Raw genomic sequence first — 16,708 nt, forward strand, 5'->3', positions numbered from 1 at the left:
GTACCTCACTGGTGCCAGAAATCCCCCCATTGACACTTCCTGCTTTGATGCTACCCCTGCCCCATTCACACCTCCATGCTAGGATGCAAACCTCTGAGGGAGGAAGATGGTCAGACATTTTCTTGCTAAAGGGGACATCAGAGAGCCAGTGTGGGAGAAGGAGAAAATGGAGGCCCAGAGTGGGGAGAGCATGTGCTGTATATTACATAGATACCCGTGACAGAGACAAGGTTAGAACTGAGGCCTCTGCCTCCCAGGCACTGCTACACCTAGACTTTACCTGCTCTCTGATCTCTGTCTGATAACCTGTCTCAGGCCACAGCTAACCCTCAAGGAGGATGGCCTGGGCCTGGGGTGTTTGAGGTGAGCTGCTCTTGTCATTAAAACAACCTCTCACTTTCTTCTGGGTGTCATTGTTTGACTTGCTTTTCAATCTGACTCTCACTAGAAGGGTGGGGGTAAGTGGAGGAGGCTTGTTACCTGGGGCGCTCACCAAAGGGCAGGAAGGAGGTTATCCTTAGTGAATGAAGAGCCTCTTTCTGTGTCATTTCCTGTGTTTGCAATCCCCGCATCTTGCTCTGGTATCCATGTGCCTGTCTCCCTGAGTCTTGGAACTTTCCAAGACTTCTCTCTCTCCCATCTGCTCTCCTTTGGAGCTTTCTCTCTTAGTCTTGTAACTTGTCCTCTCTCTCCTTCTGGTGATTGACATCCTGTGTCTCTGGGCAGATTTTACTGGGATCTGACCATGCTGCTGCTGATGGTGGGAAACCTGATCATCATTCCTGTTGGCATCACCTTCTTCAAGGATGAGAACACCACACCGTGGATCGTCTTCAACGTGGTATCAGACACATTCTTCCTGATCGATTTGGTCCTCAACTTCCGCACAGGGATTGTGGTGGAGGACAACACAGAGATCATTCTGGACCCGCAACGGATAAAGATGAAGTACCTAAAAAGCTGGTTTGTGGTGGATTTCATCTCCTCCATTCCTGTGGACTACATCTTCCTCATTGTGGAGACACGCATTGACTCAGAGGTCTACAAGACTGCTCGGGCCCTGCGAATCGTCCGATTCACCAAGATCCTCAGCCTCCTGCGCCTCTTGCGTCTCTCCCGCCTCATTCGATATATTCACCAGTGGGAAGAGGTGAGTGGTCAGACCAAATCTCTTGGGATAAAGGGGTATTTTCTCAGGTGAAGAGAAGAACCAGCAAGCAGGTAATCTCAGATAGTTGGACTGTACTGTCAGATTATAGCAGGCATACCTGCTCCAAGAGGAGAAATATTGGTAATTTCTTGGTCTCTTGTCGTGTGTTAGATACTACACAAAGCACTGTGCACACAGTATTCCATTGAAGTCCATAACAACCATAGAACATATAGGTACATGGAGACCCTTGTTTTTCACATGAAGAAACTGAGAGACAGAGATGAAATGATTTACACAAGGTCAAATGGTGAACCTGGAACATGGAGCTCACTGACTCCAGAGCCTGCCCTGATAACAACTGCACCATATTTGGGGGATTGTAAACGCTAAGTCTTTGGGGGCCTGGCAGGGAATGTGAATGGGTGAAAAGGGCCAGTTGGGGACAGTAATGAGGGTGATGGAATTGGGTTAACTGAGGAACATACCTTCCGTCTGTATTGAGCAGCTTCTTCTTGGTTCTAGCTAATTGCTGCCACATAGGAATAGGCCAAAGAGGTTGATAGATCTACAGCTATATCATGAGAAGCAGAAGTCTTGATTTTTATACAGATTTTGTTGGCAATTATCTTAGATTGAGTTTTTCTGGAGCAGACCCTCAGAGGAGGATTATGTGAAAGTGATTTTCATGGTAGCATTCCTAGGTAAACCTGATAAGGGAATGGAGAAGAGAGACAGGGAAAGGTCCAAAGCCAAGCAAGTGTGGGACATTTAGCAAAGTTCCATGGAGGGTGATTTTTGACCAATCTCATGAGGAGCTCTGCAGACAGTATACACCATACATTGATGTTGTCCCAATTACAGAAAAGAGTTGGAATGTTGCTATCCCCTTACTTGTCAGTCAGTGGTTTGGGGCCTCCCCACCCTCAGTGCAAGCAGCCAAAACAGTTTCCAGCAGTCTGGGAAAGGCCTCTGATACAGACACTGGAGGAGGTAAAGTGCCTGGGGAGCCTGGAGTCCTGTGCACAATCACTGTAAAGGGATCCTAGGGGCTGTGGGAATCGGCTACAGCAACTAAAGAAAAAATTGTAAATGAACTGTGTGGGCCAGCACCATTCTAAACAATCCTAACTCATCCATGAGCTGGAGCAGTTATCTGTAGGAAGAAAAAAGGAGGGCCACAGGGAAGAAGCATGGGTGACCTTGCTGGGCACTTCAGTCTGTGTTCACCACCCACCCATGTTACTTGTTTTGGCAGCAACAGCAGGCAGGCTAGCCTGGGGGTACCTGGAGTTGTGGGGAGTCGTGTTTTACGAGACACCCACATTGGCATGTGGAGTGGGCTATGCTGGGAAGGCTTCTTGCTGGGTACATTTCTTGCTGCTTCTCGCTGCTGGTCTCCTGACCTCCAGGACCCCTGCTTGATCAGATGGAAAGTTCCATGATAAGATTACAAAGTCCTCTACCCCCACCCCCAGCAGCAGCCTGGGCCCTGGCTGGCAGCATCCATGGCTGATGGTTGGGGCACCGGCAGATTCAGGTCAGAGGCGTCATGAACACATGTGTCGTGAAGAAGTGCCTACACCAGCTTGGCAGAATTGCTCTGTGGCAGAAATTCTCTTTGGCTTAGAAATTTACATTATTCCTGCTGACAAAGAGGAGCAATGACTTGCCCAAGGTCATGCAGCAGAACTTTGGCAGAACTGGGGCAGAATCGAGTTGGCTCTCTTGGCTCCCATCAGTGTGGCAGTCTCTGCCTGGTGTAATGGAATGCTCAGGGGCTTTGGAGCTAGAATGACACATTTGAGACCAAAGTTAAAATGCCAGCTCTGCATTCCTAGTTGTGTGACCTTGGTGCCACCTTGTCTCTCTGAGCTTCATTCTTTCTATCTGCACAATGGGTGTGAGAATTTCCTGATGGCTGTGGAGGCCTTCACATGAATCCTGGTGCAGAAGAGCCATTTAATAAATATTACCCTGTTGTCTTGGTAATATTTCATTGTTTCCTCACACATAGCTGGAAAGGTAGACAGGGCAAAACTTATCACCCCTATTTTCCAGAGAGGAAATTGAAGATGAGAAGGGTCAGTTGCCCCAGGGGTGGTATTTTTGACCAAGACTTCTGTTCCCTGATTCCATGACTTTGACTCCATTAATATTCTCTCTGATGGCTGGGTACATCCCCAATGGGTGATGGACTCCATTCAGTCCAGCAGGTCCTTGCTAAGCATCTACCTGTGCTCTGTCCTGGGTGGGACAGTGGGGACCAGAGGAGTAGGGACGACTCCCAACTGAGATCAGAAAGGGGAAAAGTGTGGTGGGTGATGGGGTGGAGAGCAGGGAAGATTTTGTGTCAGGTTGATTTGTGTTACCTGTGGGACATCTAGGTCCAGAGAGATGTTACCATGTGGGTCTGAGCTCAGGACTGAGAAGGGACAATTCCTATAGTGGTCGGTGTCTGTGAAGGAAGGTTAGAGGCATATTTCGCAGGATGCCCTGAGAGGCTTATCTCCTGGTTTCTGTACCAGGTAGAAATGGCTCCCTCAGAACCTGAGAAACCCTTCAACTTCTATTGGTCTTGGACTCGGAATTAGACTGTCATCAAAGCAGAGATGTGTTGGCTCCCTCCCTTCTCTGGCACTGGTTTTGGTCTCCAGACTCCAGCACTCTGGGGGCTGATTTGCTCCCCACTTAGGGCTGGGGCTCTAGTGGCCATGCTATTTGGTGGGAGTTGGCCGAGTTGCTGGCTGCCGGGCCAGGAGAACCTTGGGACAGAGCTAAGCTCTTCTTTACTGTCCCTACGCTGTACATTCTGGGGCTCAGGCCCAGGGTTACCGTCCCCATTGTTCCTCTGGCCTGGCTATCCTCTGGACTCCCCAGAATTGATCTGGCAAGCTCCAGTCCCCACCTCTCCTTAGGGGAGGTAGAAGGCCCAGGAGGCCATAGGTCAAGTCTCTGAACTGTACATCACTATCCAATCTCATGGGGCAGGAAGGGAGATCCCAGGAGGCCAGATAAATGACTCTCCACTCCCTCCACATATGCCCTTATCTCTCCTACCAGCTGGGGAGGAAATTGCTTTGAGCTAGTTTCTGCCAGGCACACAGCTCCACTCAACCCCTGGGATTGGATTGGGGTTTCCCAGCTGGTCTCGGCATCCTGTCTCCAGGTCCTTTCCAACCCATCCCAGCCCTAGGACTTCTCCCAGCCTTAGTTTGTCCTGGAACAGCAGTATGAAGACCCTTTGAGGCCTGGGGGTCTATAGGAGAGCTGGGGAGGGAAGTATATAGTTTATATTAAGTATATATCTCCTCTTCAAGTCCTTATGTGAATCTCTTTCCTTCTTTGGGTCTCAGTTTCCCCAACTGTCAGGGAAGTGCTGGTGTCTGAGGCTATGGCTCCCTGAGGCTTAGTCCCCAGCTCCCATTTCTCTTGGTAAAAATGGTGTTAGCTGATCCTGAGCACATGGTTGTGGCTGATGGGGCCTAAAGGAGGAAGCTCCAGGGGCAGGGGCCATGGGGAGTCTGCTTCTCCCAGACTGGGAAAGCTTTCCAAAGATGAAGCCGTGGAGTGGTGAGGCTCCTGAACCTCAGGTTCAGCTGTCTTCCTGAGCTAGTCCCAGTGCTACAGCCCAGGAGGTTTCCCAAGTGTTGGTGGCAGGAGGATGGAGTGTTCAGGGCAGGTGCAAGCCACCCTCACAGGGGATGCAGCCTCTGCCTCCATCCTAGGCGATCTAGGTCAGCAGCCTCCTTCCCAAGCCTCTCCCAGCCAGCCTCTTCCCTCCCTCTGAGGTGTGAGCTTGTTACAGGCATGCAAGCTATTGTTAGAAACCTTGGTTGCCCCCCTTCAGATGTTCCCCTGCAGGGCCCAGCACTCCAGTGACCCATCCCAGAAGCCTCTTCTCTCCCTCAGCAACCTAGAACGGCAGAAAGAGGGCTGTAGGCTGTGTGGCCTCTGACAAGTCCCTCCCTCTGAGGGCCTTGAGTTCTCCATCTCTCTGACTTGAGTGGTAGGGGATAACACAGAGGATTGGTCATGGGAGCCGGAGATGGCCCACTCTGCTGGCCCTAGGAAGGGACCCAGTGTGACTCTCAGTCCAGGTACTACAGGGTGTGCTCAGGATACCCTTGCCTGGCCACCCTCTCAGGCTTGGATTGCTGCCCTCCATGCAGGAACACTTGTTCCTGAGACCTAGGTAGACGTGTGTTCTTTTCCTTAAAGAGCAAATGAGTCTCTGGGAGGGAACTCAATCAGGTCCCAAGAAGAGATCTTGATGGAAACTCATGGCAACCTGAATGCTGATTTCTGGGGTCCCCCAGGACTGAGAAAGCAACTCTGTTTGAAGGGCTGGGAAAGAGGGTGAAAGAAAATAACTAACAGAGTACCTACTATGCAGAGTAGCACTGTGTGCCACCCGGGGACATTATTACACCTGGCCCCCAAGACAGCCCTGAGAACTGACACTTACTGACCCATTCCACAGATAATGAGGCTCTGAGGGGAAAGACACTTGCCCAAGGTGAAAGACATGTTGCTATGTCCTGCACTGCAGATGACAAACTGCAGGAGTGGGAGTGAGCCATGCCGGGTGGGCAAAGTGTGAGCTGCCCAGACCTTGCCTGGCAAGGCCTGTGGTAGCCTGGAAATGAAGGTGCTCAACCCCCACAGTCAAAACCAACATCATAAAAGGGGGTTTTAATGAAAATAAAGAGCAAGGCAAATATTTGCACAGTGCAGCTGAGTGGCACGTGGGCTGTGGCCCTAGCCCATGGGACATACGAGTATCAGGCAGCTTCTCCCAGCAACATCCTGTCTTGTTCTCAGCAACCAAATCGTGGGACTAGTGCTGGGGTGGGTGAGTATACTCCTAGCCTGAATGGATGTGCCCCCGACCCACAATTCCCAGGAGGCTCAACTCTGACCGTGATGGTACGCTGGCTTTGCAGTGTTTGGGAACCAGTTGCAGTGCCCTCCCCCACCCCACAGCCTCCCCACATCTGACTCCTCCTTCCTTCCCACCAGGCACTGCCACCACATGCTCTGTGTGGGACGCACCAGTCTGCCCTTTTTTATTTCCACTGTATACACTGGCGGGAGCCCTGTTCACCACCAGCCCCATCACTGTCATTGTCACCTTCACCTTCGTCATTAAGCACTTCTCAGTTCCTGAGACCCTGCCACGTGCTCTGTGGCATTTTCATTGCTGAGATCACAATAGGGCAAAATTAGACAAAGACTTGATCTTGGAAGGTTAGTTATGAAGAAAAGAAAAACATAAGTGATGCGAAAGAGGGCCCTGCGTGAACACATGCCAACCCCGATGCCTTAGGACCCAGAGCGATTTATAGAAAGGAGCAGTATGTATGGACTGTGACAGGCTGGGGCACTTTGTAGACATGGCTGGAGGCTTCCTGTAGCTCCTCTATGTCCCCTTCATTCATTTAAGCATACATGCATATATTCAGACAATCAGCAGATGTTTCTCATGCCCCTGTGCTAAGCATGGAGGAATGCAGAAGTGAAAAATACAGAAAAGAGCCCTGCCTTGTGGAGCTGTATGACAGTAAGTAAATGTCACTTTAGATAGTGAGAATTCCACGGAGGAAATAAATGAGGGCAAAGAGTCATAATGAGGGTGGGAGGTGAGGGCCATTGGCTACTTCACATAGAGGGGTCAGGAAGGCCTCTCCAGGGAAGCAGTCAAGACAGGAGGATGAGGAGGAGCTGGAGGAAAGACGATGGACTAGCAAGCCCCATACGGAGCCCCGAGGCTGGCCCATTCAAGGACCTGAGGGAAGGCCAGTGTGGCAGAAGGTGGAAGGCCTTGGGCTGAGGGTGGGATGTGGGTTAGGCAGATAGTCAGGGGCCAGGACACTGAGGCCACAGTTAGCAGAGAGAGTGCACTCTGAGGTGCAAAGGGAAGTCACTGGAAGTTTTGAAGTGGAAGAGTGACAAGATCTGATTGAGGTCTCGAAGAGCTCTGTTTCTTGGTTGAGAATGGATTAGAGGTTCAGGGAGCCTCATCGGGAGGTTGGGGCAGTCATTTGGAGTGTTTGGAATAGGGTCTTACTGGGATTGCAGTAAAGTATATTATTTGAGGATGTCTTCATGGGAAGTGGGGCTCAAAGGAACTAGATTGGTGTTGGATTGGGTATGGGGCTGGGGTGAGAGAATGGGAGGAATCAGGCTGGCTGTTGGGTTTTTGTTGCTCAGCTACATGAAGAGTGATGCCAGTTGTGAGCTGGGAGGAACAGTTTGGGATGGATCCATATGGAGATAGACAGGGAGACAGCTGAACAGATGAGCCCATCTGTCACTCTTGTCTACCTGTGTGTCTTGGGCATAACAGACACAAGGAAATGGGATATCTCAGGGATTGGAGAGAGAACAACAGGAAGGCCTCAGGTAAGGAAGATCATCATTCCTTGTGGCGGAGGCAGAACAGCAGCATCCTGGGGATCCCCTTATCCAGTGAGACTCCCTACAGGGTTTGCATAGAGATACCCCAGACTGATACCCTCCACAGCCAGGGAAATCCTCAGCTATGTCTGTGTCTGTGTCTGTGGCTGCAGGATCTGTGGGCAGCTGTGCAGGACAGCAACACCTGGAAGGGGGTTGCTGAGAGCCTGGCCAGTCTGCTGCGTAGCCCACTGCACCCTGCGTATCTGTCTCTCATGCTGAGTTCCTACCCACTCCTTCTCATGTTGCTCTCCTGGGTGTGACTGACTTCCCAAAACAACACTCTGAGCTCTGAGTGAGCAGGGGCACTTTCTTCCCTGCCCCCCACAGGGAGGGAGAGTTATTGGGTACTGACACAGGCTGACCTTTTGCAGATTGTGGAGTAGATGTTTGGGTCATTCCGAGGGTACTGCCCTGAGACCCAGGGAAGAAGGGCCCTGTTGGGCTCATAGTCTGGGGGCTCTCTGAAACTCTTTCTAGATCAGACTGGGGTACCTGGGACCTAGCATTCCTGACACAAACAGCCAGAAGTCTGCTTCCTGGGCCTGTGTAGGCCCCTACTCAGGTCCCTGCTCATGTACACTCCCCTGACCCTTCACAGGAAGCTGTCGGTAGTGGTGGCATGGATGGAGCTTGGTTGTGGCCTGAGGTTCCTCACTGTGGAACAGAGTCAGAGAAGAGAGGTGGCCCATGTTCTGGTGTGGTTTTCTGAAGTTCTAGTTTAGAGCTGGGCCCTCCAGGGTGTTATGATGGTGTATTCTGTCAAGGTAGGACCACAGAATGTTTCCTTTAACAGTTTTTCAGCCTGGTTTACAACTTGAAATACGTAAGCTTGTAGTTTGTAGAACAATTTGTCCCCTTGTCTAGACACTCCAGTATCCGGGGTAGGCATATATCTATGGAGCTAGGCATATAGCTCAGGAGCTAGGTACTCAGTCCAGTGAGTCCAAGAGCTGCTGTCCTTCCCCCTGCTGACCACTGTCTCTGCAGCCCGTGTCATTGGCTCTCAACCGAGAGTCGAAATATCTAGGTTCTGTCTCTTTGGGCCTCAGTTTCCCCTTCTGAAATGGATTTCAACTAAGTCTCTGTGACATTCAACAGTCCATAATTTTGACCTAATGCCTCTGTCTAAGAGGGGTGTCTCTGCCTGGGAACAGTATGGAGGGACCAGAACTGGATGGCTGGAGGCACCCCCACAAAGTCTCCCAGGCCAGAAGCAAGGCTAAAACTTCCACAGACCTTCCTCAAGATGTCTCTTCACCTCTCCATCCCCTGACTACCCTGTCACCACGACTTCTGCCATGCATGAGTCCCTATCATATACTAGTGTGGCACTTTTGGGAGGATGAAGGTGAGTCAGGGATGAATCCCCACTTGGATCCTGCCCTGCCACACTACAGCCTCCCACTCGGTATTACCAGTGGAAAAGGGCAGGTGCAGTGGGCTGGGCTTGTGAGCGTGCTTCTCATACATCTTCACTGAAGTATAAGGGAACGCATATTGCTAATACATATTAACTAATCATAAAGATTAATTATTAATAACAACTTATCAGTTCATAATGGCTTATAATTTATTGAATACTTCTATACTCAGTACTAAGTACTTTATATGTATAATTTAATCCTTTTGACAACTCACTCAGTTAAGGATTTTATCATCATTTTGCAGATGACAAAATATGATCAGAGAGGTTTAGGGACACTCTCAAGGTCATGCAGCTAGGAGTTGTGTCAGAACTGGGACTAGGATCATCTGTCTGAACATGGAACCTGTGGGCCTGTGCAGCTCTATCTACAGTTCCATGGCTGGCTTTGGCAGAGCCCACTGCTCCTGGGTGGGTTCTGAGAGTTCAATGACAGATTTAGGAAAACTTCACGCCCTGAGCTTGATTCCAGACCATGGTCCCTAAGGAACCCTCAGGATGACAGGCCAGAGAACTCTGGTGTATCAATGCCCTAGCCAAGCTGAAGAGGTGGGCTGCAAGGGGCTCCAGGGAGCCTCTTCCCACATGTCTTGGATGGCTGCACCTCCTGTGGGAGGTGCCCGTATCTGCATGGATGCCCAGAGCATCCCTCTAAGACCCACACCTGCAGCGTGCCTCTTCTAGTGCCCTCCCTCCCCGGCCCCAGCCTGATCTCCTGCTGAGCAGGTGCTCTGCGTTGAAAGTGGAGACAGTGCCCACAGCTGCTCAGGATCTGGCCAGGAGGGGGTCACCACTCCTCCTGTCCTCTCACCTAACTCTGCCAACATCTCCACCTCTGCTGGCAGATCTTCCACATGACCTACGACCTGGCCAGTGCCGTGGTGCGCATTGTGAACCTCATCGGCATGATGCTCCTGCTCTGCCACTGGGACGGCTGCCTGCAGTTCCTGGTGCCCATGCTGCAGGACTTTCCCGACGACTGCTGGGTGTCCATCAACCACATGGTGGTGAGTGCACCCAGGAGGCCCTCGCTCTGGGCTGGGGGTTCCTTCTCCAGAGGTCCAAATGATAGAGAGGATTGACAGCTCAGAACTCCTGAATCCCGGCACGTGACTGCCCGAAGGGCACATGTCTGTATTCATTCCAGGCCGAGCTTTGCTCAGTCCAGGAATCCGCTCCCAGGGCTCTCGGCTGAGGGCTGTTACCACCACCTTCTTACAGCCTCACCTGTTGCAGGGAGCCCTGATATTTGGCCTAATTTTACCCAAGGAGACTAAACCTAGGTGACCTCCTGTTCTATCAGTGTGACAAAGCTGGGCTGAAGGTTCCCACCCTCTTACTTCTGGCCCCTAGAAGCTGAGCCCGGGAAAACAGAAGCCTGCAAGGGCACTATTTGTGTCACACATGTACCACCAGATTTTACAGTGTGACTTTCTGCTCCAGGGGCAGAGCTGGGCTGTCACCGTTCCCCAGTGGATACATGGGTGGCACCTTGAGCACAGAGGGCAGAGAGGACAGAGCCTGCCCCCTCCTTTAGCCTTGTGGGTGGGTGAGAGAAGTTGGACTTGGGGCCTTGGAAGCCCTAGGGGAGAGTCCCCCAGCCCTGCTGTGCATGGGAAGGGCTCCTGCAGGGCGGGGACCCGTACCTGTGAGCCCTTCTCTGGCTCTGCTGAGCTCCTGCTTCCCTATACTCCCTCCCAGATTGTTTGGTTTGGCCTGAAAGCAGATCCCCAGGGCACCAGTGGAGGAAAAATTGGCTTTGAAAGAGGTGAAAGAGACCCTGAGGCATCTTTCAGCATCAAATAGGCCTTTACAAAACAGCTTTTTGATGAGCTAAGTGTAAATGAATTGGCCATATGGGTTGAATTTCCTGGTCCCCAGAGGCTCAGCAGTGAAGGCCAGCCAGAAGCCCAGATTAGAGCACCTAGGGGCTGCCCTTGTTCCCCAAGGCAGGTGGGGGGGGATGACACATGACACAGGACACCCTTCTACCTCTGGAGACCAACTCTGTCCATCCTGCCCTCATCTGGATTGAGCCCCCAGGCCCCAGGAATGAGCCTGGCTCCGTCTAGGATGGTCTGCATGACTGGAACATGGAGGCTCTGTGGCTCTATGCTTTACTTCTTTCAGGGACTAGGGACAGCCTGGTGCCTGCAGAAGTGCTTAGAGCTCTGTGAGTTGTGTCCTGGGTGGGTTTCTGCGTTGTTACTAACATCTCCACCTTGTGAGAGAGACACTGCGAGAGGGCTGTGGCTGGGGTTCTGGCAGCCCCCTTGTTTGGGGCAGGTTCCTCTGTGTGGAGACAAGCCCACACATGCACTAAATTTGTGATGGTCCCTCAGAGCCCAGTGTTCCCCCACTGGCCTTCCCTGAGAAACTGACTGGCTTTGGAGACAAAAATAGCCAGGAGGGTTGGGGCTGCAGCTCAGTGGCAGAGTGCTTGCCTATCATGTGTGAGGCACTGGGTTCGATCCTCAGCACCACTAAAGATAAATAAAATAAAGGTCCATCAATGACTTAAAAAAAAAAAATAGCCAGGAGCCTCGCTCCCTGCTTCCCTCCTCCTGCCCCACACACCGTGTTCCAGAGAGTCCACCTTTGGGGGCGGTGGGAAGAGAACTGGTGGCCGCTGCCCTGTGGGTACTGGCCGGTGTTCTGTAGGAAGCCAGTTAGCTCGGCAGCTTTAATTTCTGCTCACCCAAAAGGAGGACAGTCTTCTAGAGCCATCCCCCCCCCCCCCCCCCGGGGAAAGCATATCGGTTTTATAATTGAGGTCAGTGGGGAAATGGGCTTCACTTGACAGCTGTTTAGGGGTGGGGGATGGAGTTATTTCAGCAAGGGAAGGACAGCAGGGTGGCTCAGCCTGGAGCCTGTTGCTACTCAACCAGGAGGCTCCAGGGCAACCCTCAGGGCTGAGGTCAGACCAAGGCTAGGCCAGCTCCCAGCCCTTTGATGGGTCTTCCAGTCTGACCCCTGCCCTCCACTGGAAGAGGATGGCCTAAACGGAGGATCCACTGACACCATAGTCTTGGCCTCTCTGCCACTCACCTAAAGCCTTTGTCTGTCAGCAAGATGGGAGCCTGGGGCTCAGCCACTGGGGAGGAGTTAGGTGGAGGGAGACAAGGCAGCAGGGAATGTCCTAGGTGCCAGTGAGATGGGCCTTCCCCTTCACTGGTCCACGCCCATTTGTGTCTGTCCACAGAACAACTCGTGGGGGAAGCAGTACTCATATGCCCTCTTCAAGGCCATGAGCCACATGCTGTGCATTGGATATGGACGGCAGGCGCCCGTGGGCATGTCTGACGTCTGGCTCACCATGCTCAGCATGATTGTGGGTGCCACCTGCTACGCCATGTTCATCGGCCACGCCACTGCTCTCATCCAGTCCCTGGACTCCTCCCGGCGCCAGTACCAGGAGAAGGTAGGTTGGAGAGCCACGTCCACCCAGGGCTCTCTCAGGAGGACCTGCCCACTGGTCCTTTGTATGAGGGAGCACATGTGGCCAGCCCCCAAATGTCTAGTGTGAGAGACAGAGCAGGGGTCACCTCCTGAATGAGAACTGCTTCACTCCCTGGATTTAAACTTATAAATGTCTCACTATCTGTACCTTCCATGCCTTCCCTGTCCTGTAGCTGGGGGCCTGTCTGTCTGCACTGAGGCATCAGCGCTCTGGGTGTTGTTGAATCCAGTGGGTCTTTTGGGGCCTCATCTCGCTTGGCCTCCTGGTATTTGCAGACTCCTGCTCCTTCTTGGCCTTGCTTGGTTTCCATGACTGCGCGCTCTTGGCTTCCTCCTATCTCTCTGACCAGTCCTACTTGCTCGCCTTTGCTGGCTTCTCTTCTCAGGCGTCACATGGTGGCTGGGCCCTAAGCTCTTTGATTCTCTGCCTCAGTTCCTAGGTGTTCCCGTTCGAGCACCCCCACCCCCGCGTGCTCTGTGTCCATCAGTGGGGCCCAGTTATATAATCAGCTCTACCTCATTGTCAGCCCTGGAGTGTTCATTGGATGCCTCCCTGGATACCTCGACCTCATCACATCCAAAATCAGAACAACCTCCCCGGCCCCCTCCACTCTGAGCGGCCACTCTTCCCATATGTGTTCTCTATTAATGGACACGAGGAGCACAGATGCCCAGCCAGAAACCAGGAGCCATGCTTGCCATCTCTGTCACTAACACCCACCTCAAAGCTGTGTCTCCCTTCTCTTCCTCCCAGCCGGCCTCTGTCCACCCTCACTGCCAGCTTCTGCCTCTCCCCAGGTCACCACAGCAGCTTCAACCACAGCAGCTGAGCTGTGGCCTGGAGTCGGGTGGCCTTGGGTCTCCCCTAGCTTCTTCACTGATGAGTTCTAGGAGCATGGGCAGGTTACCTCTCATCGGGTTAAGCCCTGACCTTTATCACCTGATTGGTGGACTCCAACTGTATGATGGGAGAGTATGTGGAGTGCTGTCCTAGGGTTTGTGAGGAGTAATGCAAGTCAAACCCGCAGCACCGCATTCGCACAGAGCACAGAGCAGGCCATTCAATATTCATTAGCTAAGCAGGCTCCTCTCTGCCCTCCGTTCTACTCATCACACGGTATTTTAAAAATATATCAGTCTGATTGTATTGTTCCTCTGACTGCTGTCTCCTGGTGGGGTGACCGTCAGATGGCAGCCATTCAGATGTGGAGGCCCAGGTCCTGTGACACTAAGAGGAGAGCTTGGGAGAGCCTGCAGAGCTGGGGTGGGTAGGAGAGCTCACTCCGGGGAGGCAGAAGAAGGTGGAAGAGAATTCTAGGTCAGTCGTCAGGGTGCGCATGAGCAAAGGTGAGTGGCAGGATGGTAAAGAAATCGGTCTGGTTAGAACAGAGGGTTCTAGGTTGGGAATTCGTGGGCTAGGGAGGGGAGGTACAACAGGGATCAGGTGGTAAAGGTCAGGGCTTAACCCAGGTCCAGTTAAGGATTAATCTCAGGCCACCATCAGGGCCTAGCCTGTGACCAGGGTTGGGCTCAGTATGTGACAACGTCAGGCTCGATGTGTGGTTAGGGTCGGAACTCAGTCTGAGATGAGGTTGGAAGTTCTTTCTGGGACCAGAATCAGGGATTGATTTAGAAAATGCATCAGGGTTTATAAGTAGGGCCAGTGTCAAGCTGCATTGTGACTTCCCATTTGAGACTTTTTCCTAGGCTAATAGCTCTCTGAGTTTTTCTGATTCACCCATGAATCTCTCTTAAATGTCTTCCCTGCCCACTATCCCCCTGGATCACTTCACCAACCTTTAGTTTCCTGCCCACTGTTCCCTCCACTCTGTTCACTGTAGGGGGAGTCTCTACAACACAGCTCCAAAAGTGCCAGCTGCCTGTGCCCCCACAGCCAGACAGGAAGTCACTCCCCCACTGGGGCTTTGTACAACTTAGAGAGACATCTTAGGGCAGGTCGACTGGAAGAGCTTGGAGAACATCACCCCTTGATCTTCAGTTGCCCATTGATATCTCTGTGGAACACTAATATTTGAGAACCGGCTCCCCTTTTCTGATTGTTCATTGGGCTGCTGGGACTAACCTTCCTTCCCAGGTGGGAAAAATCTGTGTTAGTGCCTAATCAATACCTCCTGTCTTCTACTCTTGAGGACTCCACCCTCCACCCAAAATGCAGGGGCAGTTGGAGCAAGGTTCACCTGGCACTTCCAGGAGGGGCAGGATCATTCCTTATTTGGTTCAAGCCCCAGGGACTTAGGTTCACAAAGCTCTTGCACCTGAACTTCTGTTTGAAGGTCCTGCTCCACCTTGTGTTTCCCTTGGGCTGGAGCTACTGAGGCCACCATTACAGACATACCCTAAAAAGGGCCAGGCCTCCTTGCCTCTGCCTCTAGCCCTTCTGACCTGCTGCAGTCCTGTCCTGATGACTGTGCCCATTTGTCACTACTGGCAGGAGACAGCTCCTCCTCTTCCAGAGTCAGTGTCTTGTTTGTACTGTAGAAATGACAGACATTCAGAAGAAACTTGATTACCCTTCTGGGCAGTTGGTATCCTGTAACTGGACGTTGGACAGTCCCTGTCCCCCCGCCCCTTCTCCACATCTCTATAGTATGGAACACAAGAACAGACACCAAGGGAGCCCCTTCTCCCATGCCCCATGCACTCCAAGAGATGGAGTCAGGGCCATTGTTTTGGGCACAAGCATAGTCATACCCACACCAAGGACATTTAATCTCAAGGAACCAGGGTTGACCAGAAAAGCCCCCAGGATTAGAGCCCGGCTCTGGTCATCAGCTGGGGGTGCCTGGAGGTGACACCCATCTCTTTCCCCCATCCTCAGTATAAGCAGGTGGAGCAGTACATGTCCTTCCACAAGCTCCCGCCTGACACCCGGCAGCGCATCCATGACTACTATGAGCACCGCTACCAGGGCAAGATGTTCGATGAAGAGAGCATCCTGGGCGAGCTGAGTGAGCCACTGCGGGAGGTGAGCTTGCAGGTGGCCTGGGCAGTGGGGGGAGCCCTGCCTTGCTGGCAGGCATCGCCCCTCACCTCCTTCTTCCTGTGTCCCAATCTGTGCAGGAGATCATCAACTTTAACTGCCGGAAACTGGTAGCCTCTATGCCACTGTTTGCCAACGCAGACCCCAACTTTGTGACCTCCATGCTGACCAAGCTCCGCTTTGAGGTCTTCCAGCCAGGGGATTACATCATCCGTGAGGGCACCATTGGCAAGAAGATGTACTTCATCCAGCATGGCGTGGTCAGTGTGCTCACCAAGGGCAACAAGGAGACCAAGCTGGCTGATGGCTCCTATTTTGGAGGTGAGGTGTCCACGGGGGTCTGGGGTAGCAGGGGCCACTAGGGAATAGGCTGGAGAGACTCTGGAGGACAGAGGCACTGTCATGGCCTCAGCCTGGAGGTGGGTGTCTCTGAACCCAGTATAGAGGTGTCTTAGTCCATTTGGGCTGACAAAGCACTACAACCTGGTGGCTTAAGAAGAACAGAAATTTATTTCTTACAGCTCCAGAAGCTGGAGTGTGAGGCCAGGGTGCTAGCATGGTCAGGTTCTGGTAAGGGGCCTCTTCCTGGTTGCAGACTGCTGCCATTTCTACTTCCTCACAGGGTGGAAAGAGTATACTCTCTCTCTCTCTGGCTTCTTATAAAAACATCAGTACCATTTATGAGGACTCCTCTCTCATGACCTGGTCACTTCCAAAGCCCCACCTCCAGATACCATCACATTGAGATTAGGGTTTCAGCCTGGGGATTGTGGGATGACACAGATGATCAGCCCTTGCAGGGGATGATCCCAGAGATGGTAAACAATCCCACATCCATTTGGTGGAGGGACTGTCATCCAGTTATGATCACAGCCTGGGGTGGGGTCTTGTGAGCCTGTGAGGCTTCTGCACCAAGCAGTGGGGGACCAAAGTCAGAGCAGGGCAGCCCCCACCCCCACCATGGCCTGGGAGGCTGTGCACAGCCCACCCTGATTCCTGATATCCTGGCAGAGATCTGCTTGCTGACCCGGGGCCGGCGTACAGCCAGTGTGAGGGCCGACACCTACTGCCGCCTCTACTCACTGAGTGTGGACAACTTCAATGAGGTGCTGGAGGAGTACCCCATGATGCGGAGGGCCTTCGAGACTGTGGCGTTGGACCGCTTGGACCGTATTGGTGAGGGGACGGGCAGGAGGGTGGGAGGGCAGGTTCC

At 52.5% G+C, this 16,708-nt stretch overlaps 1 protein-coding gene across 1 annotated transcript in view; it reads left to right on the top strand.

The window, feature by feature from the left end:
- Nucleotides 1-16,708, top strand: part of Hcn4 (hyperpolarization activated cyclic nucleotide gated potassium channel 4) — a 44,687-nt gene that overhangs the window by 20,342 nt on the left and 7,637 nt on the right. Inside the window, exons 3-8 of the mRNA XM_015480059.2 lie at nucleotides 727-1,150; nucleotides 9,881-10,042; nucleotides 12,238-12,456; nucleotides 15,334-15,480; nucleotides 15,576-15,816; nucleotides 16,507-16,671. Coding sequence (XP_015335545.1) covers nucleotides 727-1,150; nucleotides 9,881-10,042; nucleotides 12,238-12,456; nucleotides 15,334-15,480; nucleotides 15,576-15,816; nucleotides 16,507-16,671 — 1,358 coding nt within the window. The remainder of the gene's footprint in view (nucleotides 1-726; nucleotides 1,151-9,880; nucleotides 10,043-12,237; nucleotides 12,457-15,333; nucleotides 15,481-15,575; nucleotides 15,817-16,506; nucleotides 16,672-16,708) is intronic.

The sequence above is a fragment of the Marmota marmota genome, unplaced genomic scaffold (assembly GCF_001458135.2).
Source record: "Marmota marmota marmota unplaced genomic scaffold, marMar, whole genome shotgun sequence".
Lineage (NCBI taxonomy): Eukaryota > Metazoa > Chordata > Mammalia > Rodentia > Sciuridae > Marmota > Marmota marmota.